General features: G+C 41.6%; 1 protein-coding gene across 3 annotated transcripts in view; it reads right to left on the bottom strand.

Annotated features, from left to right (window-relative positions):
- OXCT1 (3-oxoacid CoA-transferase 1) overlaps positions 1-24,565 on the bottom strand; it is a 127,738-nt gene extending 103,173 nt beyond the window's left edge. For 2 of the 3 annotated variants that reach the window (XM_073890952.1, XM_073890953.1), the window contains exons 1-5: positions 24,378-24,565; positions 16,338-16,446; positions 15,162-15,252; positions 7,450-7,585; positions 4,396-4,545 (exon numbers count right to left, since the gene is read on the bottom strand). In XM_073890952.1, the coding sequence (XP_073747053.1) occupies positions 4,396-4,545; positions 7,450-7,585; positions 15,162-15,252; positions 16,338-16,446; positions 24,378-24,455 (564 nt within the window). In that variant the 5' untranslated portion in view covers positions 24,456-24,565. The remainder of the gene's footprint in view (positions 1-4,395; positions 4,546-7,449; positions 7,586-15,161; positions 15,253-16,337; positions 16,447-24,377) is intronic. The other variant, XM_025867345.2, reaches the window with a different exon arrangement.
- Between the last annotated feature and the right edge of the window lie 3,095 nt (positions 24,566-27,660).

The following is a 27,660-nucleotide window of genomic DNA, read 5'->3' as shown; positions in this document are numbered from 1 at the left end:
GGAGGAGAAACCAAGGGAATAGCATGTGCAAAGACTCAGCAGCGAGAGGCTGGTAAACTTGAGGAACTGAAAGTTCTATATGCTTAAGGCATAGACTGCATGTTAGCACTCTTTTAATTATTTGTGTGCATAAGTTATATGTAGAGAACATGAAAAATAGCCCATCTTTCCCTCCACCCCGGGGGCAGGGGGGAAACAAAACTATATAAGCTGCATAAAATGGGCAAAGTATTTTGTACCTAAAATAGTTATAAAAATCTATTCATCTCGGGCGCCTGGGTGGCTCAGTCAGTTAAGCGACTGCCTTCGACTCAGGTCATGATCGTGGAGTCCCGGGATCGAGTCCCGCATCGGGCTCCCTGCTAAGCAGGGAGCCGGCTTCTCCCTCTGACCCTCCCCCCTCTCATGTGCTCTCTCTCTCTCATTCTCACTCTCTCAAAATAAATAAATCTTTAAAAAAAAAAATCTATTCGTCTCTCCTAACTAACCTATAACCATCTGATGAAATTTTAATTGGAATTCCTAGAATTTGCAGATGAAACTGGAGAACTGACATGCCATAGCTTTCTACCTGTGAACATAATATATGCCTACATTTTCTGAAGTCTTCTTTTACCTCTTCAAATTGCTTTTAATTCCCCTCCAAAAAAAGCTTTGTGTATGTGTTTTAGGTTTATTCATAGGTACTTCACGGTTTTTGATGCTACTATGAGTATTCTATGTTCTTCTATTACACCTCCTCTCTGTCATTACAGATCTAATGAAATGCTATTGATTTTTATATGTCTATTACCTTTTAATTCTACTACAGATGAAGGGGAGTGGGGAGGGGAAAAGAGGCATAAAGTAAAACTATGCCGTGGCACTTTGTTCCTTTTTTCTTCCTGGGGATTTAGCTCTGCAAAGTGAATCAAAGAGAGGAAAGAATGTCCATGCTAGGCTCCATCCCACACAGGATGGAGCCATATAGGAAGGCAGAACTCCATCCTCGTTCGTACACCACCCCCTAGTGGACAAACCACACGCATATTACATAAAGCTGCAGGACAAAGTTCAGTATTTACTTTTCTTTAACGATGGTTTAAAGCAGAAATCCTTTCTTAAAGAACAGATTCCTTAAAGACCTTATCCCACTTTCCTGCTAGAGAATATTAATGAATTCAGGGGATCACTGAGGAAGGAGGATCTTACGAATGTGAAACTTAGACGAATCGTATGAAAGATATTTAAAAATTACACATCAGTATACAGCTTTTTAAAAGAGTTTCATGTATTTCAAAGTCATTACCATAAACACCAATGATGACAGATGAGTTATGTTGCATACAGATCTAGAAAACTACATACAGATCTAAATATATGCTAATCCAAGGCAATGTGAAAAAATTGGCTTTTTTTCCCTATTGCAATTACATAATTTCCTGATGGGTCTATAAACCAGCTGCTGCTGATGCTAGCCATTCTAAATTTTTAAAACAGGGAAGGGACTGGTTTTGCCATACTAGCTATTACACTCACTGGAAAGAGTTGTGTGTTTCCCGGTTACCACTTCCTCTTTTTTCAGCCCTTTCTTGAATCCACTCCAATCAAATTTCCACCCTTCCAGAAAAATCCTCTCTTCCAGAAAAATCATTCTTTAAGGTCACCAATGACCTCCATGTTTCTAAACCCAATGCTCAATGCCCTGTCCTGTTACCGCACCTCTTCTCACTCTGACACAACTGATCACTCCCTCCTTTGTAAAACTGCCCGTCTTCAAGTTACCAACTCCCCTTGGTCTTCACTCACTAGACACTTTCCCATTCTTCTTTGCTGCTCCTTTTCCTCTTCCCACCCTTTAAATGCAAAAGAGGTATTCACTACCTGTACTCTAGCCTTAGACACTCAGCTAGCCCCACAGACTTAAATATTATATGCTGAAGCCTCCAAAGCTCCTAGCCCAGCACCAAACCCTCCCCAAGCTGGAGACGACTGAGCAACTTCTGTTAGAGCCTCAAGGACGTCTCAAATGCATCCAGTCCCAGACAAGACTCTTTGATTACCTCCATACTCTGCCCATCTCAGTAAGCAGCATGCTTGGTTCTTGTCCTTCCTCACCCTGTAACCAATCCATTGGTAAATCCTGCTGGCTCTGCTATCAACATATGTCCTGATTCCAACCACCTCCCACAAGCTCCACTGTTAACCACCTCAGTCTAAACCACTTCCACTCCCTCCTGGATCAGTACAACAGCCTCTCAATCTCTCTCACTGATTCTGCTCTTGGAACCCTACCAAAAAACTCTCCATCCAGCAGCCACAGTGATCCTTCCAAAATGTAACTCAGACCACATCTCTCCCATGTCTGAATTCTCTGCTGTCCTCTCACCACTCAGTAAAACCCAAACTCATGTGATCTGGTTCACGCCTCCCTTCAGCCTCCCATCCTACTGCTCTCTGCCTCGTTTACTCTGTTCCAGTCTCACTGCCCTGCTGTTCCACAAACAGAGCTGGCCTGCCTCAGGACCGTGTCCTTTCCCTTCCTTCTGACCAGAGCACAACCCTATAGTCTTCACCCACTCATTCTCCTGTTTTATTCTGATCTCTACGAACTGTCACTTCCTCAGAGAGGTTTCCCCTGACCCAATCTGGAACACCCCTTCCCTGGCCAGTGACCATTCTCTCTGCCCTTACCCTACTCCATTTTTCTTCATGGCACTTTCTTTATTGACATTATGTGTTTATTAATTCATTCCTTGTCAGTTCCTCCACTAGCAGGGGGACTTAGTCTAGATCATCTCCTTTTCTACCATATGTGGGCCAGTGCCTGGCAAATACCACTGAATTAAGAAATTTACTCACCTCCTCTTCCTACCATACGTACGGGAAATAAAGAGCTAGCAAGAATCATTTCAAGAAATTATTTGTCACGTTCCTAGGTAATTCAGACCAAAGTACAAAGCTACTAGATTTGTGCACCTGACTCCAGGCAAAAATGAACCAAGACATTCAGAACAGACTCCAGTCTATCCTATATTTTCCCAGGGCAAGTTAATGCTCTAGCTTCTAGCAAACTCTCAAAGTATTAACCCAATTTTTCTGGGCATCATCTGTATTACTAAGATCCATTTTAATAATTAGGCTCCTGTCTTACTTGGTCAAAAACTTTTTAAACCTAATTAGGCAGTAAGGAAAGAAGCAAGATAGAATATAAAAAAAATGTTAATCAAAACTTTGAGTCAATATAGGTCATTCTAAGCAAAAAAAGCAAAGCTCCAGATGGAAGATGCTGCTAGACACAAACAATGAACAGCAAGGCGCATGTTCAATGACCTTTTATCTTCTCTCAAAACATGGAGGTGCAGAACATCCCTATAAGCAAAAAAAAAAAAAAGAAAAAAAATTATAAAATTCGCTATAGGCAAGTGTGGTAGGAGATCCCTCGATTTACTAAGCTGTCATTTCCTCAGAGCTAAGCTCAGCATTTCTGCAGCCTGAGTTAACACTCTTGAGCCATGTGGCCAGGGAGAGGGACTAAAAATACAGTAATGGAATATTGTCCTGTGTAATTTTTACAACTGCCTCAAATCTGAGTATCTCAAATATCTATATGTAGAGTCCTATTCTTTTCTAATATGTGAGTGAAGTTACCTAGTATAAAGGTACTCCATCCCACCCAGCACTTTAAATAAAACTAAATTATTCAGTCAGCTCAAATATGTCCAGTGTACAAAAAGAAGGATAAAGGAGACAGGATGAATGCTCTTATTATGTAATTACAACTGTCCCCTCCTTTTCAAAATTGTAGACAAACTTGTGATGTCCTTGGCTTTTTTTTCTCCTTCATCCACATCCAGAAGGGGCTTGAGAATGAAAAGTTTAATACAATATATATCATACACCTACTCTCCTTTCCACATGAGCATGATCAGAAGTTATAAATGCTCCAACGTTTGTTAAAACCTACCATAAAACTAATCTTGACTCAGGACACCTGGGTGGCTCAGTCGTTAAGCGTCTGCCTTCGGCTCAGGTCATGATCCCAGGGTCCTGGGATCGAGTCCCGCATCCGGCTCCCTGCTCCTTGGGAGCCTGCTTCTCCCTCTGCTTCTCTGTGTGTCTCTCTCTCTCTGTCTCTCATGAATAAATAAATAAAATCTTAAAAAAAAAAACTAATCTTGACTCACACATCTTATATAGATCACAGTTTCTTCTCATTTATTCTGGTTTCTCTATGTGATTTTAATTATTGGCAGATGCTCAGTTTCAGCAGAAATTTTACCTAGCGTACGCCACATAAGTGAAGGACAGTGTCTCTTCTTACACAGAGCAGATTTTATCTTATCTACCCAGAGTCCACCTGGAACCCTATGCTAAAGGAGGCATCCCAGTGCTACCTGAATGAGAGCTACTTACCTCTCTCGGCTTACTGGCAACGGCAATGGTACCATCTTTATTGTATTTGATCGGTGCCCCTCCTTGCTGCACCAGGGTCCCGTACCCAGTGCTCGTGTAAAATGCAGGAACGCCAGCCCCACCTGCACGAATCCGCTCTGCAAGCGTGCCCTACAAGTGAGCAACCACCACACCATAAGAAGTTCATTAAGCACACTTCTGTATGTGGATACGGAAACATTTACAGACACAGTTCCTCTCTCCACAGGTTTATCATTCTAAACAGGACCTAGCACTGTATATTGGTGTATTTCACTAACGCTGTATGCTAGATAATTGAAAACAAGTATTGCCCCTCTAGACAACAATCTCTCAATTCTTAATCCGCATTCCAAATATAACTGCTTCTTTGGATCATCATGCGCTCAGCTTTCTGGTCTCCCACTGCTCTCCTGACATCATATTCTCCATCAGTCTATTTGTAATATTTTAAAATCAATTTTCAAATCTGAAGTATATCACTTTATATATATATATATATTTAAAAATATGTATTTAAATTTTGTGTTTTACTGTGTGCCCTATGTAGGTATAGCTTGAAGCTTATCATGAATAACAATGCCATTATTATATAATAATAGTATGTTCATTTACTTAGAGTTCATTCTAAAACATTCTTAAAAGCATTTTATCTACTACATTATCTAACTAAGAAAAAATCCAAAGTTAGGCAAAGAGTACAACATACAGGTAATTTGGTTTTTAAAAGCTAAGAGTACTTCAAATTTTATCTTAGAGTAGAAACAACTGTATGCAAAGTTTCTTGTATCTTCTTTTTACCATCTTTACCCCCTTCCTAGGTACCAGTGGTTCAAAGCTGATTTCTCTGGCTCCCCCCTGCCCCCAACTGCTTTCCAACCCAGTTCTCCCATAGGGGAGTAACTCTGACCCTAAATATTTCCTAACACCCACCCTAACCCTAAGACCTATTGTTACAGTCTAGCTACATCATATTCATACTACATAACTGATTGGTCACGCAGTAGTAAGAACTGGTTGAGGTCTTAGTAATATTATGTTAAAATCATTTCAGCCTGAAAACAATTTTCTACTTTAACTGGGTCCTTTAAATACTAAACTCAAAGCAAGAACTAAAAGTTGGGACTTCAGACACAGAGTGTTTGAAGTAGGGTGGGATCATCTGGGGAAGACAGGATCTGAGGCATAACTGACAATCTTCCAGGTAACAGTTTCTCTATTCTATCTAATAGAGATAACTCCATTTTGTACTGTATTTTAAGTTAATAACATTCACAAGATTAAATCATCCAAACAACCATAACACTCTCTACTATAAGATATTTTTTATGTCTACCCTCCTTGAATACTTTATTCCTGCTCTCTGTCCAACTGTGCAAGGACCTAAAAGTGGACAATCTCTACAGACAGGCTCTCTGCAGCTACCACCAACCCCCCTACACCCAAATCCCAAAGGGAGTCCTATCCCTACCACTTCAACAACACTTCTCTGGCTCATTGGCTCACAGGCTGCAAAACAAGTTGCCCGAGCCAACGTTTATTCACCTGCCACTAAGTCGGGGAGAGAGACACTGACCTCTTTCAGCTTAAAGAAGGAATATAAAAGAAATACTAAGGAACTCCCATGTATATGCCCTCTGACAAAAGAAGGGATAATACAAAAGATAATAGAAGTAATCAAAAGGTTAATCTTCAAGGGCTCCACAACCCAAAGGAAAAGTTATCTCAATCTACAATGTGAAGAGGAAAAGTATATGCAATGGACTGAATTGTGTCCCCCACCAAATTCATATGTTGAAGCCCTAACACCCAACGTGATTGTATTTGAAGACAGGGCCTTTATGGAAGTCATTAAGGCTAAATGAGGTCATAAGGGTAGGGCCCTGATCCAGCAGGATTAGTGTCCTTATACTAAGACCCCAAAGTCCTTGTTTGCACGTGTGCATCTTCCTTCTCTCTTCCTGCCCCTCCTCCCCTCTACCAAGAATCACATCAGCCTGTACTTGGTCTTGTACTTCCCAGTTGCCACAACAATGAGAAATCACTTCCTCTTGTCTGAGCCACCAAGTCTGTGGTATTTTGTTATAGCAGCACGAGTAGACTAAGACAGGATACCTTTTGTTATTTTCAAAAAACTTTAAATGAAAATGGATAAATACCAGACACAGTGCAAGGCTTATGATAAGCACAGATGCCCATACTGTGGGGTGATTGGGTGGGACGTGAGTAATGTTGTGAAGCCTCAGGTAGAAAAGTTCTCCCCTGCATGCTCTCTCTAGACAAGCATATACTGGGAGTTCATTATTGATTTTTAAAATGTTGCTATCTCACGTTATTACCAATTTAGTGAAGTCAGTGGTAATAATAATTCTGTTGACAAAAATAAAGCAGAGTGGTGGGTTCAATTTCAGAGATGAAGGCAGATGTTGTCAAATTGGAAGACCAATAGGCACAAATGGCTTCAACAAGTTTCCTTTGTGACAAACTCTTTAGCCAGTTAAGACATAGTGTATGACATGAATGGAAACCTGCTAGATTCAAATGCGGTAATTGCTTGCTTGGTAAGGAACATCTATTCCCTGGAGACCTGGGCTCTGATTCCAGTTCTTACTCCAGGACATGGCCAGTTGTACTCTCCAGGGACTTCACTTTCCTGATGTCTCAGCAAGAACATATTCCTCACATATTTCTAATTCTATGATTCACAGGAATGGACTCTTAGGACAATCCCCAAGCATTTCAGCAAGTCCTACTGCAAGCTGCCAGCACAAAATGGACACCATAGTGCCAAGCTTACACATCTGTCCTGTAGCCTAAATACTGTTTACTAGAAATACCTCCCTTTTTTGGGGCACAGCAACAGAGGCTTTTAGTCTCCTAGCAATCAACAGGTGTGACCTACAAACAAATTTCCTTGGCCTGGCAAAATCGCATCCTCTCTGCCTTACCTCTCTTGCAAAAGAAAATTGCTAGAGGGAAATAGGTAAATTTCAAACTAAGTTACTATTTAAAAGAGGAGCAGAGAAATTGTCTTACCTGAGGTGTCAGCTCTACTTCTAATTCACCACTTAAGTACTGTCGTTCAAATTCTGCATTTTCTCCCACATATGAAGAGACCATGCGTTTTATCTGCTTGGATCGAAGTAAAAGGCCCAGGCCAAAGTTGTCAACCCTAGAAGAAAAATGCAAGCAACTTGCAATCAAAGCAACATCGGTTAGAACACTAATATCCCTGACTTCCAAAAACATGCAATATTATTCATTTAAAGGAATCCTCTCTGCTGGGCATTGAACCCATATTCTCTCATAGTCTCCCACCACCCAAAGAGCCTTGCAAGGTGGCCGTCCTTTTCTTATTTTACAGCTGAGGAAACTAAAGCTCAAGACCTTTCAGTGATTTCTGCCGAAAGATATCTTGGGTAGTGACGTAGCCAGTATTCAAACCCACACCAATCCTACAAGTCTGCCCTGCACCTTTCACTCTTTCCACTGCTCCCAAGTGATACTAGGGTAGAAGGCGAGCAGACTGGATCTTGCCCTACACTCTGAAGGCGTATGTAAATGCAAAGGCAATGCCACTCTCCTAACCTGCACTGGCTCCAAACAGAAAAATTCATTCTGTCCTAAAAAAGTGAACACGCATTTTCATATTTAAAAGAGAGAACAGGGGCGCCTGGGTGGCTCAGTAGGTTAAGCATCTGACTCTTAATTTCGGCTCAGGTCATGATCCCGGGGCCCTGGGATCAAGCCCCATGTTGGGCTCCTTGCTCAGTGGGGAGCCTGCTTCTCCCTCTGCCTGCCACTCCCCCTGCTTGTGCGCACACGCTCTCTCTCTCACACACAAATAAAATCTTAAAAAAAACAAAAAAAGGGAAGGAAATATCAAGTGTTGGCAAGAATGTGGAACACCCAGAGCGCTCATCTATGAAGAGGAGAATGTCAACTGATCCAATCACTTCTGAAAAATTATTAGCAGTATCTATTGATGCTGAACATCTGGATATGCTATGTCAGCAATTCCCCTCCTCGGTCTATATCCAACAGGAATGCATACATATATTCCCCAGAAGACAAGAATATTCATAGTCACACTGTCCATGATGGCCAAACACTGGGGCCTCCCCAACCAATACTACTCCACAGCAGAGCAGAAAAAATGAGCAGTATGAAGGAATCAGTGACAACCCCTGCAACAATGGAGGGCTCTCACAGGTAAAATGCTAAGCAAAAGAACCACAAGAGAGTACTTACTGACCTGTTCCTTTTATATGAAGTTCAAAGTCACACAAGACTAACGGATAAGATCAGAAGTGAGGATAATGGTTAAGTTTGGTGGGAAAGGAAAACAGTGACTCGAAGGAGCACAAGAGGGGCTTTCTGGGGTACTGGTCATGTTCCTTTGAAAGAATCTGGGGGCTGGTTACATGGGTCTGCAGCCTGTAAAGATCCTTCAAACTTCAAACCTGCGATATGATCACTTTTCTGTGTTACTCTGTATTATGCTATGATAAAGTTTTTTTAAAAGACAGAAATACAGTGATAAAGCCAGAGCACCTCCCAGAAATAGAAGCCTTCATTTATGATCTCTCCCTCCTAATCCCCCAAGTGCTCTCATGGCCTCTCCCTTATGGAGCTTGGGTCATCTACACTGTTCACTCATCCCATAGTCCTTTACTAAGTTCTTACTGCCCCCCAGGGCTAGTATGTCAGGTCCTGGCCTAGGGGGAGCTCTGAGATATCAAGGGATAAACATGTAAACCTATAATTACAACAGAGGGTGAGATGTGCTAAGAGGTCTGCATCAAGTACAATGAGAACACTGAAGGTCACCCAACAGAGAGGAGAAAGAGGTCCAGAAAAGGCTTACGGAAAATAACACTTGAACAGACTTGAAGAAAAAAGTCCTTGAGAGCAGAGTAGAGGTGTGGAAGCAATGAACCAAAAAGGCAGGTGGGCAGCTTTGCAAAGGTGCACAGTGGTGGGACAGGCTCCGTGCTGAGTGTAACTGCAGTATGGACTGAAAGCAAAAGTGAGCAAGAGGTAGAAGGCAGGCCAAATTGTCACCTGTCACGTGAGCCATACCATGAAATCAAGATTTCATCCTAAAGGATATGGGAGACCCTGTGAAAAATTTTAAGTAGAAAATAACAGGGTATACAATTAATTGGAGAGGTTCAGTGATAAAAGGCCGGGAGATCAGTTAAGAGGCTTGAAATAATCCAGATAAGCAAAGACAATGGTCTGAACTAAGGCAGCCCCAAAAGGAGTAGAGTAAAAGGGGACCAGTCAAGGGATATTTGGGGGAAAATAAATCATAGGTGTATTGCCCATCCTGATGTAGATACAGACCCAGTCCAGAATTCTGGCTTTGGCAGTGGAACAGAGTGGGAGAATGGACTGGTGGTTAATTAGTCTACAGTCCCTAGTGACATCCCCTTGCATGACCCAAGGAGGGATAAGTACGGTACCTTGTGTGACAAACCACGGGCGTTTCTCCTAACAACCTCCTTGTCTCCCCCTTCACTTCACTCTCCACCCCCACACTCCTCATGCCCACAAGTGCCCATCCCCACTCAACTGACTCTTACTTCCCAGAATGTATCACTGCCAAGCCTCTAATCTAGACCAGGAGGTCTAGGCACACTGAATCCCTCCAAGTAGTCCAGGTAACCGTCAACCATTTGCTAAACTTGTTTATAGTTCTTGTCTTCCAATACTGAATCTGAGAACATTTCCCACTCACCATGAGTATAGAAGGAATAGCTACATGATTTATTCTTGCTTGTTTCAAAAGAAAACTAAAGCCTAAGCAAGTATTTTCAAGAATGTACTTTTGAGATATGGAGAAGTATGGAGAGAACGCCCTGAAGATTAATAATATGCTTGGCCACTAGAGGGCTCCACATCACTACAAAGTCTCTGTCTCTCTTGGAAAAATCAGTTGAGACACACACACACACACACACACACTGCCATCTCTGTTTTTTAGCTGGGCCTTCTGTTCTTCAGGTTAACAATTCCATTCTCCTAAATTAAGCTGCACCTGCAGCCTGCCCCATCCTTGCAGACCTTTAGTACAAAAGTAACAGTGCTCTGTCACTCCTCTCTCACACTCTACATCAACTATATCAGAAAATCCTGACTCTACCTTCAAAATCTATCCAGAATCTGAACATTTCTCACTTCCTCCTGTGCGACCTGCACCATCTCCTGCCTAAAGACAGCAACCTTCCCTACTTCCACTCCTGCCCCCTGCAATCCCCTCATAAAATGGCGGCCAAAACCGTAAGAATAAAACAAAATATGTCAGATCACGTCACTGCTCTGCCCAAAATGCTGCAATGGCATTCATGCAAAAGCAGAGGTCTCTAGAGTGGCCTGCAAGGCCCTGTAAGATGAGATGCCCTTGACATCTCAGACCTCATTCCTCCCACTTCCCTTTTGCTCACTTTCCTTCTGTTGACCTCCTCCCTGTCCCGCAAACACACCAGGGTACTTCCCAGGGCCTTTGCACTGGCCTTTCCGTCTCTGAAACTCTTCCCCAGGTAATGCAAGGCCCAACCCTCATTTCTTTCAAGTGTCTGGTCAACCATCAGCTCAATGAGTCCCTCCCTGATTGCCCGACTTTATACTGAAATCTGCCCCTCCATTTTCACATTTGTGGAACATTTGTTGAATGAAGTTATTGTTTGATTTCACTTTCTCCCTTCTCACTGGCTCAAAATGAAAATCACCAAGTCCTCATGCTGGAGATTTTCTATTTGCCCTTGCAGATCCATTCGCCAATCTCCAGCTTGCCCTGTGCTGGGATGGCTGACTGGATAGATGGACTCCCTTGCCCTCTGTCTTCTGACCAGGTGCGAGAAGGATGTCAGGATTTATATTACCCTGACTCCCTCCCTGGCAAGCTGCAGCACACTGGACAACCCTCTCCATAAAGCTTTCCTCCAGTTCCTCGCAGCTCTCTCCTCTCGTTCTTCAGGCCTAAGGCTGGCGGTAATAGCGCTCTCTGTTACTAACTCCAGGGTACTTCAGTATTCACATTGCTTTCCCGTAACTCTGACCATTCCTTTAAAGACAGTCGCGTTGGTAAACTCTCTTCAGTTACCCAATATGAGAGTACTATTGATATATCCTCTGGAGCCCTATCTAAATAGTCGTAACAATAAAATAATCCGTGAAAGTCAATACAGTCCATTTGCTTTCTGTAGTCTTTAATACCTGAACCCCCCTCCAAGTATACAGGTCCATATGATAAACCAGAATGTACTTGCCCAATTCACTGACTTCAGAGATTTTTCCCATTACACACTCTTTCATGGATCTCTGTTTGGCTTTTCAACCCATTACACATTTGAACTTGGCTCTGTTTGGACATGACCTCTCTCTGTATTTGTTGATCTTGGCTCTGGAAACTATGTATATTTGGCCTTTGCTTTCTTTTTTGGACTAGCAACTGGCTTGACAACCAAGCAATGCTTAAAATGCTCAGCCCAGGCTACCCCCTGACCAAGTACAGAGTTAGTGTTTATGCCTCAAAAAATGCTGTTAGGTAGCTTATAATAAGTGTCTTTCTTGCCACATACTTTCCAACTCACGAATTCAGTAAACATATATCCATTCTTTACTGTTTATCAGACAATGATGATACAAAAATGAAAAAGGCAAAGCCCTTACAATAGGAAACGAGAAAACAGACACAGGCCATCTTTTGCAAATGAGAAACATACATTTCTAATAGAGAAACATGAATATTAAGGCATCTTGCAGCTCTTTGATATTAAAGGCAATTTTGGTGGACTTTCAAAGAGATTATCTTGCTTGCCTTTAGTAGCCAACATTTCCCTAGCACACCTAAGGAGAGATTTGACCATTCTCTTATGGTACCACAAACTCAGGTTTCAAACATTTTAGTGGTAAAAGAAATCTAAAGCCAAGAATTCAATAAAGAGATATATTCATGTAAATCAAAACAGTATTTCATGGAAGACATAAATGTTCCACAAATATTTGTCATGTTCTGAATCTGAAATTTCATTTTCTGAAATCTCAATTGGAAATTCTTGTCAAAACAAAACTAATCAAAATGAATTTGCAACCATTTACTAAACTGGATTTCTCGTTTCCTCTCATTTTAGGCATGCTTAAATCTCAGTTACAGTATATATTTACTCTGATAATATCAAGAATATCAAATGAAAAGACCAAGTTATATTCGGATAGCACATTAACTTATGATGCAGTTATATGGAACAAGTGAACACTCACTCCCTTCCGTGAGCTGAGCAGAGAAGTTCAAGTACACATCCCAGGAAGTGGTTAGCTCTTCTCAGACAAAATAATCAACTCTTGGGGGAATGCATAATCAGACAAAATGGCCTACAGCTCTCCACTGAGCCCTTCAGAGCTGCAGCTGCCTCAACTAATAATAAAGACGGCACAGCGAAGGGGCCACCCACCTTTATCTGCTGGTTCAAAACCACTGGTGCAGACCCAGGAATTTTATTTAGCATGAAAAACTGCTCATTGGGTCCAGAATTCCTACAGTTGACTAGTGTAATACCACATATAGGTAATAGTACTGTAACCACAGACACAGGTGTGTACGCATTATCACATAGTACTTACAGGCTTCCACATGGAAGCTGGGTGTCCATTTGTTTAAATTCCCACCTTCAAGAACTGTAATCTAAAATAATCTTGTCATGAGGAAATGAGTGTGATTAATATAACACATCTATGCTTCCCTTACTTCTCTAATTGGTTGATATATAGTTTACTGTAAAACTTTTGGTTCCTACAGGCTTGTAATTCACATGTCAAAGTCTTCTAAAAAAATCAGTGAAATGCATATTTTCAATTTTCCCTACTTTCCTAATCAATCCATATCAAAGTCTGGATTCATCTGAGTGATCCTAAGGGGGAATGTTTATCTCATCAAGACTAACAGTTAAGGGGCGCCTGGGTGGCTCAGTAGGTTAAGCGGCTGCCTTCGGCTCAGGTCACGATCCCAGGTGGGATCGAGCCCCACATCAGGCTCCGCTTCTCCCTCTCCCTCTGCCTGCCACTTTGCCTACTTGTGAGCGTGCGCTCTCTCTAAAAAATAATCTTAAAAATAAAAAAATAAATTAAATAATATTTAAAAAAAAAAAAGACTAACAGTTAATACTCCACACCAAGATAAGTGGTACCTCATGGCAACAGGTCTTACTGATAACTAAAAACAAAACAAAAAACACAGACCAAGAGCCCTGAGCTCTGGAAAGTCTTCCAATTCAGGTAGATCCTTCCATAAAAAGCCTTTTTCTAAATGAGAAAGCAGTTATTACTTCTTTTTTTTAAAAGATTTTATTTATTTATTTATTTAGGGGAGAAGGGCAGAGGAAGAGGGATACACAGACTCCTGAGCATGGAGCCAACAAGGGGCTCTATCCCAGGACCCTGAGATCATGACCTGAGCTGAAATCAGGAGTTGGATGCTTAATTGACTAAGCCACCCACATGCCCCAAGAAAGTAGTTATTACTTCTAAGTTCTCTCCATTTACTCAACAATCCAAACCACGTTTGTTTCTCCAACAAAGCAGTGCTAAGTTTTCCTCATTTATCTGACTCTAATGGCCAAACAGAGCCGTCATTCCTGTAGATCTGTGATTAAACCCACCTGATTAGGAGAATCAACTGCCAATGAGGGTGTGCAAAGTGCTTTCTTTGCGTTCAATGATGGTTATCAGTATTTACTCCGCATCAAGAATTTACATTGATTTACCCCATCCCTTGTAAGCACTGAGCTATCTGGAAAACCCAACAAAGTACTGATAGTCTAAAGTATTTTTAATAAATACAAAGTAAGCTCAAATAGCACGAGATGCATTTAAGAAATATCAAGTGATCATGAACAAGTTACTTCTCTATTTACATATGAGTTTCCTCTGTTAAATGAGGGAACTGGAACAGATGATCTCTACAATCCCATCCAGCTCCAGCACTTGTGGGGAAGAAAAAACTACTGTAAGCAAAAGGATCAGTCTGTAATATATACTGGAGAAGGACTACAATTCGGTATACAAAGAAAGACTGGAAGTCTCCAAAGGGGCAAGATCAATGAAGGCTAGAGAAGTTCTATAATTGAATAAGGCTTCTTTGAGGATGTGGAACTAAAATCTTAAAAAAAAAAAACAAAAAAACCCGTTTAATATCTTCCTCTATACATAATGATCTACAATAACATAAAGGGACATCTCTAAATTATAAAATGCAAGATTCAATTTGAAAATCTGTATTTTAACTTTAACAATGCATTTGGAATTTAGAAAAATAAAAACACATCAGCCTAAGATATAAATCTATGCAAGTCTGCTTTACTTATGATTATGAAGGATGGTACCAAAAATATTTGAAGAAATGTAACCTCCAACTCCTGAGCTTGTTAAAAACTATCTTATGAGGGCACCCGGGTGGCTCAGTTGGTTAAGTGACTGCCTTCGGCTCAGGTCATGATCCTGGAGTCCCGGGATCGAGTACCGCATCAGGCTCCCTGCTCGGCAGGGAGTCTGCTTCTCCCTCTGACCCTGCCCCCTCTCATGTGCTCTCTCTCTCTCATTCTCTCTCTCTCAAATAAATAAAATATTAAAAAAAAACTATCTTATGATACTTGAGCATATTTTTCATTTTATTCATAAACTTTGTATAAATATTATAGAGAACTGTCATTTCTTTCAAGCCACTTGTTTTCAAAATGCACACTTACCCTGCATTGTTGCTGACTGCAGTCAGCCCTTTCACTCCAGTCTTCAGTAAGGCTCCTATAAGATTTTCTGGAATTCCACATAACCCAAAACCTATTAAGTGAAAAAGACAATTTGTGAAAATGGTAATCTTCTCTCAGGGAAATGTATGTTATCCTTTTCCATAAAAAAAAAAAAATGCAAAACACATTATTAGATCTATTAAGCAAAATATACAGATATATCTCAGCAACTCGGGAAGTGGCTACATAGCCGTACCCAAATGTTTTGCACCATTAGATAGCACCAGACATAACCGTCAAATCTTTGAATCATAAGAATAAAGCCAAGTGCAACCAGTTAATATTAGCTACACATCACACATCTTGCACTTAACTGCACATCTATTACTGTCCAACTTTATAATTCAACCTTTATACAATTACTTTTTCAAGCATGTTTGTTTATATGCCTGAGTAGATTTTGCAGAACCGGAAGCCTAGACCAATGACTTTTATTTCTTTACAACTTCTGCAATTTGTCAAATAGCATTGGGTTTAAAATGGACATTCAATGACTGGTCAGTTGAATGGATGAATGAATGAACAGCAGCCCTAAAAACAAGCCTAGATTCCTGTGACCAAGGCCTAGAAATAAGAAAAAATAAGAGTAATAAATAAAAATTATAAGAATCAGGCAGTGAGTGTAATGAGTATGAGACAATGTTTCTAAAAGACATTCCAAACAAGGTGCAGCAATGAACCCAGAGGCTTCAACAACAGAGAGATGCGTATATGCTTTTTACCTCCTAAAATGAGGAATGACAAAAGGAATAGCTAGGTAAGGGCAGATGAGAGCCATGCAAATGTTTTAGTTAAACAGAATTCCCAAGGATCTAGGAATGTTTTCAAAGCTACTAATAAGACATCACCATTTAAAACTTCAGCTTTTCAAAATAATAGAAAAAGAAACACAAAGGGAAAAAGTGAAACATTAAGTGCTAAACCCTGCTAAATTTTCAAGATGAGGACACTAATAAAATCATTACATAATGAAATAATTACATAATATGCAATAAATGACTAAAAATAAAATAATTGGCATTTCTGATCTCCACAGCTTTGCCATTGTGATTTCCCTGCTTTGCTAAAAACATAAGGATGTTCGAACACCAAAAGGAAAACAGTACCATTACTCACCACCAACCAGTATTGTTGCACCATCAGGGATGTCTTTTACAGCTTCCACTGGATCTGTATAAAATTTGGTATGGCGACGTGTGCTGGTCGAAAAGTAGCAAACACATCCCTAAAACATTTTTAAAAAATTTTTAAGTGAATCATCATTTGGAGATACATCTTTATTTTGCATGTATACCAATGTATTCACTTTTCATATAAACAAGGATAATTTCACTATCTGCTCTTTGAAACAAAGAGTGGGGCCGTAAGTAATTCATCTTAAGAGTAGGAAGGACATACTCTACCCACAGATTATCACCAGAATTCCCTTGTGATCATGATGGATGTCTTCCATTGTATAAAGGAAAACTCTGTCATTTGTGGCCACCCAAAAGATTGAAAGTAGACAGCTCATACACTGGGACTCAAACTCACAATAATGATGCCATCAAGCATCAGTTTCTGATAGTGAGCTAACCTTGCATTCAGTCAACAAATATTCACTGAGAACGTACTATGTGCCAACTATTCTGGTGTTTACTCCCATCTAGTAAATATTAAGACATGACTGCCACTCTGCGGGAAATGAGGTATGGTGTGACCAGTATACAAATACATAGTTGGGCCCCTGACCCAATCTTGTATCAGTGAATGCCTCCTAAGGGAACAAGTAAGGAACAGTACACAAAAAGACCCAACCCCCTAAGGGGCTTGGAGTTTATAGATGCTGAGAAAAATAGCAAACTATTATCTGCAAGGAAGGCATGGCTAGTCTTACCAGTGACCTATTTGGTGCAAAACAGGTTATCTAGTGAACATTCATCATCCGTTTTAAACAGTTTCCCTCTTTATAATTCATCCACAATACGGAGGAGAAAATCAGAGCTGACTATGTTGTAATCATTCATGATAAATATCACCTCTCTTTATTCTTATTATATATTCAACCTAAAAAGGGAGGGAGAAAAGAGAAAGGCTCCTGACTCCTCATATGCTGCCACCTTAAGAAGTTCATAAATGTAAGCTCACACGTGCTGCCTTATTGGTCTTTGACAGACATCCTATGAGGTCAAGGTAAACGCATTAATGAGTTTCTAGCATTCTTTTCTTCCTCTATAAACTTCTTTCATTGAAAGTGTCAAATAGTACAAAAGTCTATTTCCTTTAAGAGAACACTGAATGTCAAATGAAATATGCAAAAGTAGAGGTTACCCAGATGACTTTTGTCCCTTTAAATTCAACCTTGGTTCAGATCTGGTGAAGAGAGGGGTCTATCCTAGCACACCACTGGGAAATACATGGAGGCAAAGCTAGCAAAGAATGAGCTGGAGCTGCAGAGAGCTTACTTCTCTGTCCTATCCCCAGTAGCAAGGATTTATTGGATTTTGTTTAAACATGCACGTACACACACAAATATATATTTTTTAAATCTTGGAAATTAAAAGTTTGATAGCCTCAATAAAGAGGACAAAAGATGAATCATAAAATAAAGTTGAGGATATCTGCTCAAAAATAGAAAAAAGAAAAATACAGATACTCTAATCCAACCAATTCATTTCACAGGTCAAGTTTCTGAAGCTGAGCAAGATCTCGTAATGTACCCAACATTGTGTTACAGCAAAACCAGATCCCAGGTTTTAGCCTTCATCACAGCATCCTTCTACCACAATCTGTTCCTCTCCATGAGTTTTAAAAGCCCACCGTCTTATTCTACTTCAATTTCATTATTTACAGATAACAAATCTTTATGAGTGCCCTATTTTTTAACAAAGAACTCTATTGTTATTATCTTTTCTAAAGAGTGAAGGAGAAGTCATTGCTCTGTACACCTTAAACTGCTACAGTACTGTTTTGTCAATTATATCTCAAAATTGGAAAAAAGTCAAAGATGCAAAAACATGCAGTAAATACACAAATGCTAATCTCTATCTCTTACCAAATACCAAGGGGTGAAAAGTCAGGGCCTCAGCAGGAGGAAGAAAATAAAAGAACTCATCTACACCTAAGTAGTCAGGGGGTAAAGTCACTCTGAACTACTTATCTGTAGACTGAGAAACATGAATCCTATAAGAGAGGAAATCAAGAGAAAACTCACTTCTCCTACAGATCCAGGACACTTTTCAGATTCACAAGGGGAAACAAAAGTATATAGGCATAGACTTGTCAGGAATTCTGTCGTTTCAGTTGATAGTGTCTTCATTACGAACAGAAATTATTGAAATGCCTGCCCCACACCTTAAAAAAATACCTCAGAAGGGGGCTCTTGGATGGCTCGGTTCATTGAGCATCTGACTCGTTTCAGTTCGGGTCATGACCTCAGGGTTAGGGTTAGGTGAGATCAAGCCCCGCATCAGGCTCTGCACTCAGCGCAGTCTCCTTCTCCCTCTCCCTCTACTCTTCCCCCGACTTGCTCACTCTCTCTCTCAAATAAATGAAATCTTTTAAAAAAAAAATACTTCAGAAACATTTTAGAAAAGACTCAAGTGTTTCACATTTATCTAGACAATCAAAAGCTAAAAGAAATGAGTGAAATGTTTGCAGGCGATGTGAGAATGGTTCAAGATAATAAAGAAATTACACCCAACTTTTTTTTTTATTTTTCCACACATTCAGTTAATATTTGTTGACCTTTGTTACCTATTTGTTATATTGACATGTGATATCTATTTGCTAAGAAATCAGCAGTGTGACCCAATGGGCCACACTCCAGTAATCTCTGGGTCAAAATTCCAGTTCACCCACAATTGCGAGAACCGGAGAAAGTTGCAAAATTTGAGTGTAAGAGGTGATTTTAAGTTTACAAAAGGATGACAGTTGTTTCTTAAGGATGTAGTAAGGATTAAGTAATGGTATAGCAGACCCTGTGCTTATACGCTTCCCTTGGGCAATGTAACCCTCCCTCCATTCTGCACCCAGGCAGTAAGATTAACTTGCCATTGACTGGACTTTAGTTTTCACATTTAGCCTCCCCGCTCTACCTTACCTATATACACAGGTAGGTATTACTGATTCTACAAAGAATTTTTTTTAGCATGACCTATGCTCTAGCAAATTAATCCATGCCACCCTTGTTGAGGGTTTTGAAAAATGGGTTCCAGCTTTAAGATTACTTTAACATGTTTATTTTGTTTGTAGCCAAGCTTACCATTCTAAGTATTCAGAGAGTACTGGGCAATCTGGCTGTACGAATGCAGGTAGTGAGGCAAGGAGGAAGGAGAATGTCTGAAGCCAGTTGCACCAGAATGTTTCCTGTGGGTCTTTAAGACTTAGAGCCTTGGACGCAGCACCCCAGAGGAAGCTTCTCGGTTTGTTTACTGAACAAGCTTCCTCTCTGCCCACATTCTATCCCATTCTCCCAGCCTCTGGGAGGCAAGGAGCATCACTGCTGACACCCTGTAAGACTGAGCAGAGGAGGTGTCTTTTTTTCGTAAATAAGTGAATTCAAAGTGAAGCTCTACACTGCTCATAAGTTGACTTTTACCTTCTAAAATGCTAAAACAATGAGGTGAAAAGATTCAAGCACCATCTGCTACACGAATAAATAAAGAGCCCTTAAGTCTGCAGAGGTTACTAAAAGAATGAAGAGTAATGAACTGTATGGCTTCACCATCTATGTATTTCGGGGGTGAATTTTTCACCAAGGTCCTCCTTTACATTTGGGTAACATATTTCATTTTGTTTTCCACTCTCCCGCCTTCTGCAAAATTCCATTTTGTGGTGCCCCTAGTTTCTGCTATTACTATTGGAGGAAGGAAATAATAATGACTATATTGCAAAACAACAGTCAAGGTCCTGAAGGGTAAGAAATAATCAAAATTCTTATATTGCCATTTTTTTCTATTTAATCTATTTCTCCTTTTAAAATTCTCCCCCTCTTCACCCTTTGTCCTCTAGTTAAATTCTTACATTTAGAATTTGAGGTCTGATTCCATTCTTGAGCCTAAATTTTATCTGATAATTTCCCAATTCAGAATCTCCTTCCTTTCTTTTTCTTTTTAAGATTTTATTTATTTATTTGACAGAGAGAGACACAGCAAGAGAGGGAACACAAGCAGGGGTAGTGGGAGAGGGAGAAGCAGGCTTCCCGCAGAGCAGGGAGCCCGACGTGGGGCTTGACCCCAGGACCCTGAGATCATGACCTGAGGCGTAGGCAGCCGCTCAACGACTGAGCCACCCAGGCGCCTCTGGAATCTCCCTCCTTTCTAACCACTTCTACCATTCTTTCTTTTGCCTAAATTTCTCTTTTTCTTGTCATTCAGTACTCCAGAACTTTACCAAAAAACGCACTTCATTTTGAAGGTCTTTCAGGGAAAATCCATATAGCATACTGCTCTTTTATTTTTAAATTAATCTTATCTTAATGACATGGAACTGTACACCCAGGTGTTATTTACCTATTACCTTGCAGTTAAAAAAATCAGGACACAGGAAGATTGATACTGCCCACCTCAGTACCAAAGTCTGATAAACAGAAGTGGAAAGGAGAAGCCATATGGAGAGAGATGAAGAGGACCCTGTTGGAAGGAAAAGGCAATAATATGCAGGTGGATACACACATATACACACTTAGCAAGGAGAATATGGCATCAGCGCTAAGTGGAGATGGTGATGTGTGTTGTAATGTTTACCAATGTCAAAGGTAAATTGACAGTACCAGTATCTATCAAACGTGGAATGTTCACCTTAAATCAAACACTACCAGTTATGCACTTATGAAATGAATAAATAAATCACAAGGACCCTACAGGGAGTTACCGACACTAGGCCAATTCTCTAAAGTAGTGGCATACTGTTTTTGAGGGAACATACATGTTCCTTTTATTCCAACAATAGAGTGATGCCCAGCACTTTAATAGAGCACAGATAAAGGAATGATGCATTCTGCCTGGTGTATCAGAAAGCTTGAGTTTGCCAAGAGTTAAGATACTAATGAGGATGGGGAACCCAGAAAGAGAAGCATGAATAAAGGTACGGATATGTGAAAAGGCTCATTGTGCTCAGGAACATGCGGGACCAGGTCCCATGGAGAGAAGCTCGTGAAGATCGGGCTGAAAAAGGAGACGGACAGGACTTAAGGACCACACTGAGGTTTTGACTTCTTCCTTCAATGAGGAAGGGACAGCAAAGCTTTTGAAACAGAGATGTCACAACTCATATGAAAGACTGAAACAGGAAAGTGGCAGAGGAAATCATTCTTTCATCCACTCATCCATTTGTTCAAAAATATCCATTTTGTATAAAATATACTAAATACTGGAATACAGAGTTAAGACAAACAAAAAACCACTCAAGCATAGTCCTTGCACTGATAAAACTTGCAAACTAGCAAGGGTAATAGTCATTAAATAATTACAAAAATTTAAATACAAATGTTAATATCAGGGAGCTATATGGAAGAAATAGACAGTTGCTGGGAAAGAGTGCCAAGGACAACCCCAAGGAAATTTCAGGAAAAGGTGCATACATGACACTGGTTATCCACGAGGTGGAGGGAAGAGGAGAGAAAAGAAGGGGTCCAAGATTTCACTGGTGGGATATGGGTGCTATTAGCCATAATGAGAACAAAAACAAAACAAGGGAGGAAACAACAACTTTATGGCTGGTTCGCTGTGGATCAGAAAGAGCTTGAAGCACTAAGTGTCATCCAGGGGGACTGGACCAGTAAGTTGTACCAGGGGAGAATGGAATTGGCGAGAGATCTGGGGAAAAAACAGGTTCAAGGAAGAAAGGTAGGTAAAGTGTTAATGGTAGTTTCAGGATCTTTTTCCAGTAATAATTTTCCAAAGTGAATGGAAAATAGTATTAAATGCTCCTTCTGAAACAGTAATGGAGAAAGAAAGATAACTTCAGATGGTGTATTCAAATCTAAGTCCATGCCAATGGCTCAGAAATGTAGTTCTCAGACTAGCAGCATTAACTTCACCTGGGAACTCATTTATGTAAAGTGTGGAGCCCCACACAGGACCTACTAAATCAGAAACCCTGGAGGTGGACCCAGAAACCGGTTTGCTAAAGCCTCCAAGTAATTCTGAGGCTCATTAAAGTTTGAGAGACTTGCCTAACACACACACACCCACCATCTCATTTTGGCTGCTGGTTATGTTTAGCAGAAAAGTTCTCAAGGTTACTACCTCTATTTGTCCACAGGGTTCTTTCATCCATGTATTAAACACGTCTATACTAAGCCTAATAGTGTGTAATGTTGAGAAGGATGGAGAATAAAGCATACAAGATTGTCCTCGACAACCAGAAACTTGCATCTTGTTAAGAAGTCAATTTAGGGGCACCTGGGTGTCTCAGTCGGTTAAGTGTCTGACTTCGGCTCAAGTCACTATCGATCTCTGAGATAGAGCCCTGGGTTGGGCTCCACACAGTGGGGATTCCGCTTGTCCCTCTTCCTCTGCCCTTCTCCCAGCTCAAGCTGGCGCTCGCTCTCTCTCTAAAATAAAATCTTAAAAAAAAAAAAAAAGTCAATGAATGCATTTGAAAAGTTAAACAAGCACACAAGTGTTCCAGTGTAAGGCAAGTTAGATGAGCATCTAAGGACTAAATAAGCAGTAGGGGCACCAAGTGCCATGCATGAAGAAACCCCTGAAAGCAGGCATTGGACCTATGATAACCAAACCTCAAAGAGGGAAAGTCTGAAGCTTGATAGGAACTTTCAGTGAGGCACAGGGAAACCTCTGCCACCTAAGAGGTTTGCTGGCCTTCTGAAGCAGTTTAACGCCATGGGAAAGTGAGTAAATTAATACTTAGCAAATAGGTAACTGCCAATGTTTCTGACCTGGGCCCAAGGGTATGGGAGTGTCCTGGTCTGCATGTTTCAGCACCCGCAGCAGCGTGACTGAAGGTCAAGTGCCCTTTTAATAATGCTTTATATATCCAAAGCTATCAGCAATTACCAAAATGCTGCCTAAGAGGTATTTATGAATAAAATGTTCCAGTTCTAAATCATCCCCTAGCATTTACCTAAGGGGTTTCTCAGAGATTGCATGCGGGAAAGAGAGCAATGGGGCGTGGCAGTTCTGTTGGGTACACACCTCGTGCAAGACACGCTTTCAAGCTCAAAACTATTATTTAATGCGCTAAGTACAAACGTTACTTTCCGTTTTTCCCTAGCAAGGAAGAGGTTACGATGGTAGCCGAAGTAAACCGCCCTCCAGGACCCAGCACTCTCGGCCTGTACTGGCCTCCGAGGGGCTCCGGACAGGAACCCCACCTGAGCGTGGCCGTATAGGTAGGGACAAAGCCCAGCAAAAAAGAAAAAAAAAAAAAAAAAAGAAAAAAAAAAAAAGGAAAAAAGAAAAATTGGTGGAGAGGAGGCAGTAAGGGAGGCACAAGGTTTTCTACGAGTTTGAAAATGGAAATCCTCCAACCCGGATGCCTGCGCCTCAAGAGCGCGAGCGAGCCCCGGCCGGAGCACCACAGGTTTCTCCGTCAGACGGGGAAGATGACCAGGCGAGCGCTCCAGTCCGCGTTCCCCTTCCCACCGCCACGCAGCGACGCGGCCAAATAAGGGAGGACGGGGAGGGCACGGCATACCACCCCCGCGACGCCCAGCATCCGCCGCCTCCACGGCCAACTCGCGCGGACCGGTGGCTAACCTGCCCCGAAATCCCCAACGCGAGGTGCAAACCTGTCCCCTGCTGCCGTCACCCTTACCCGTCCCTCGACCGGCGCGCCCTCCCGGGAGGCTGCTCGCCAGGCGGAGATGCTAGCCGGGGAGGACGCGCGCCCGGGAGGACGCGAGCGAGCCCTGAAGGGCGCGGCGGCGGCGCTGCCAGACGCCCTCCTGCCCCCTTTCAGCTTCTCTCCGCGTGCTTCTACACCCGGTCTCGCCCGGCCGGGGGAAGCGGCTGCATGACCGCGCAAAGGTAGTCACCCGAAGGAGCAGCGAGGCAAGGCAGGCGTCGGCGCGTCTCGGTGTCACGGAGACGGCGCCACGGACGCTAACTGGTAGGTTGAGGGGGCGGGTGCATGCAGAGGAGAGGACGCGGGCACCACGCGGGGTTTCGTCTGCGTTCTGCCGGCGCGTGGCCTTCTTCACTGGCACGTTACCTTGGACCAGACGCCCCCGGTGAGGCGGGCGGCGGCGCAGAGCGGGGACCAGGCGGAGAAGAGTTTGAGAGCCGCCATGTTCCGGGCCGGGCGTGGAGGAGGCGACGCGCTGAGGCGCGCGCGTGAGTGTGTAGGAGTGCAGCCGGGCCGCAGCGGCGTCAACGCGAAGGGAGGGAAGGGAAGGCGCTCGAGGGGCTGGCTGGAGGCTCGACCGCGCGTCGATGACGTCCTCCCCTCGCTCGCCCACTGAGGCTGCAGGTTTAGAGAGACGCGAGGCTGGGAGGGGCCCGGCGGATAGCGTAAGCCGGGTGCAGCCGGGGCGGATGGCGGGGGAAGCTCCCCAGCCCTGCGGCGGCCGAGTCCTTTCCCCGCGCCTTCCAGGCAGCTGCGTGGGCGCGCACCTGCAAAGCACACAAGGAAATTAAATAAGACCTTAGCTTCCTTAGCAAGTACGCCTAATGCAATGAATAATCAGTCCAGTTTCAAGTCTCCATGACAGCATTTGCCCTTTTACTGTACTCTTTTAGCTCTTTTTCCCTGATGAATATTATTTTAATCAAAATCAATGACGGAATAGGATACCAAGTTAGACTATCCAATCACATTAGGAGAAATTAACCTAGTAATGCTCTGTATTTTCAGCACATCTTAAGAAGTTGGAAAGAGGTGAAACTCGGGTATTAGAACTTAAGTCCCATTACTAGTCCTAATAGAGCAGCTACTGTACTGTAGCTTACAGAATGTGAAAAAGCTAACATTCACAGCTGAGTCTGCCTTTCCACTTTCGCCCTTCCAGAGGGCATATGAAATGGAAAACAACTTTGTCTAACTGTGGTCATATGACTCCCTCTTCTTGGCTGGTCTCACTCTGTTGCTTCTGGCTAAACTAAAGACACAGATTTCAAGTCTTGGACTCTGTGTGACTCTAATTCTTGTGAGAAAAAAATCAGCCTCACTACTCTATGGTCAAGACACTACTATTTTTTTGGTAGTTCACTGGCTGTGTTTTATAGTTTTTAGATAAAATAGGAGTAACTTGAACAAATTACAGAAAAGTTCTGTACAGATTTCCCTCCTGGTTCCACAAAGCCATTTCAATTCTAGTCTGTGTAAAAAACCTATTTTTTTGAATATCCGAATTTTTCTGAACTAATAAGAATAGTCCCCCTTGCTTTGAAGGACCGTTTTTGACAAATATATTCTGGAAACTTTTCTTTGTGTAATCATGTACAGCTGAATTTACCCGTTCTTAAAAATTGGAAGAATTGAATTGAATTCAGATCTTTTAAACAAACGGTCTGATTCCAGAAATGCAATAAGGAAAGTTTATTTTGTATTATGTCATTTTATGTATGTGTATATATATGTATCTCATGCGTTATGTTATTTATGTACATATATACATTCATTTGTGTGTATATATATACATTTATATCCCCTCTCTATCAATTGAATATAGACAATTTGTCAAAGTTAGATTGTAAATTGTCATTCTGTGCTTGAGGGATTTTTGTTTAAATTATCCTAAGATACTATTTATTAGCATCATCTCTCATTACTCATTAAGACATCCTGCCCTCAGATGGAGTACTTACTCCTCCAAGCTGTTAAACAGGGGCGGGGCATCTGAAAACTTGTTTTTCAAAAGGTTGTTTGACTGGCAAAACTAGTAATAGGAATTTTTTTTTTTTAAGATTTTATTTATTTGTTTGAGAGAGAGAGCACAAGCAGGGGAATGAAGAAGCAGGCTCCCCATTGAGCAAGGAACCAGATGCGGGGCTCAATCCCAGGACGCTGGGATCATGACTTGAGCCCGAGGCAGACGCTTAACCGACTGAGCCACCCGGGCTCCCCAGTAACAGGAATTTTTAACTAGGTCATTTGAGTCAATTAAAAAAAAGTATGCATGCTTATTGTATACAATGGTTTGTTAATATATGGAAAACAAATCCCTTCAGACAAATAATTTTCCTCTAGTGGATTTGAAAGACATAAATTTGAAATTTCACATAAATCTGTAAATATATTGTTTTATAATGCAAATCATCTCCTAATTTACTTTTGTGTTATTTTCATAGATTCTTTGAAGTAGTGCCTTGTATTAACTAATGTGCATTTAATATTCAATGGATAAAAAGTGAATTAAATTTTACTCACAATGTAGGGGAAGAAAAAGTAAAATAAATACATAAGATGTTTGGAGAGGGGGGCACCTGGGTGGCTCAGTCGTTAAGTGTCTGCCTTCGGCTCAGGTCATGATCCCAGGATCTGGCCAGCGTTGGGCCTGGTGCCAGGCTCCCTACTCTGCGGGAAGCCTGCTTCTCCCTCTCCCACTCCCTCCCCCTCTGCTTGTGTTCTCTCTTTCACTGTGTCTCTCTCTGTCAAATAAATAAAAATCTTTAAAAAAAAAAAAAATGTTTGGAGAGGGTTCAACTCCAGGAATGAAAATGAACATTACTACATTAGGGCGCTAAAGAAACTTAAAGGAGCAAAACACACCAGAGAGATTTTGTATGCATTCAAGTCTGATTGTGTTACTTCTGCTTAAAACCCCTCAGTGATTTTCCCCACTGCCTTTAAGATCCAAAGTTTACGGTTCCTACCCTGGCATAGAAGGGGATCATCTCCTCTGGTTTTTCTTCCCCCTGCATTATTTCCTTTATATTTCAAGCTATTCAGCACTTGCCTCTTAACTTCCACAGGATGAATTCATACCACAGACATTGATAGCAAATGGTAAAGAACATGGACTCTGTGTGTGGCTAGGCTGCCTGGGTTCAGATATCGGCTCTGCTATTCTCTAACTGGGGTGGGGGTGGTCCCCGTGGTTAAGAGTTTAAAAAGAGCTGCAGAATGCAAGATGTAAGGTCATGTCCAGACCAGTGTCTGTTTGCAGTATTCAGGTGCTAGAAGATTAAACTTGTGAATTTATCTATTTTTCAGATGTTTTCTATATTTTCATAAACTGGAAAATATCAGGCAGGATTTAAACCCTGGACTATATGGTATTAAAGACTGCTTTAATCTTTACCCCTCCATCTTTTATGAGATGTCTTTGAAGCTGACCCTAACACCCACGTTTCCCTCGTTCTGCCCAAGTACCCAACTTCAGTTTCAGTTTCTCTCTTAGCTGTTTGATTGCAGTCACTCCCTAGATAAACTTCTTTTCTCTCAGAGTTAACCACCTCTTAAATGATGATTTTCAATACAGCTTTGGTCTTCTCACACACTCTCCTGAACTTTTCAGGAATCCTCATAGGCTACAAATTAAAGTTCAACATCC

Source organism: Callorhinus ursinus, unplaced genomic scaffold (assembly GCF_003265705.2).
Source record: "Callorhinus ursinus isolate GAN/ISIS: 27379988/994484 unplaced genomic scaffold, GSC_fseal_2.0 scaffold3, whole genome shotgun sequence".
In the NCBI taxonomy this organism is placed as follows: domain Eukaryota; kingdom Metazoa; phylum Chordata; class Mammalia; order Carnivora; family Otariidae; genus Callorhinus; species Callorhinus ursinus.
The sequence above is the reverse complement of the archived record's forward strand: the minus strand, read 5'-3'. Positions and strand labels throughout refer to the sequence as shown.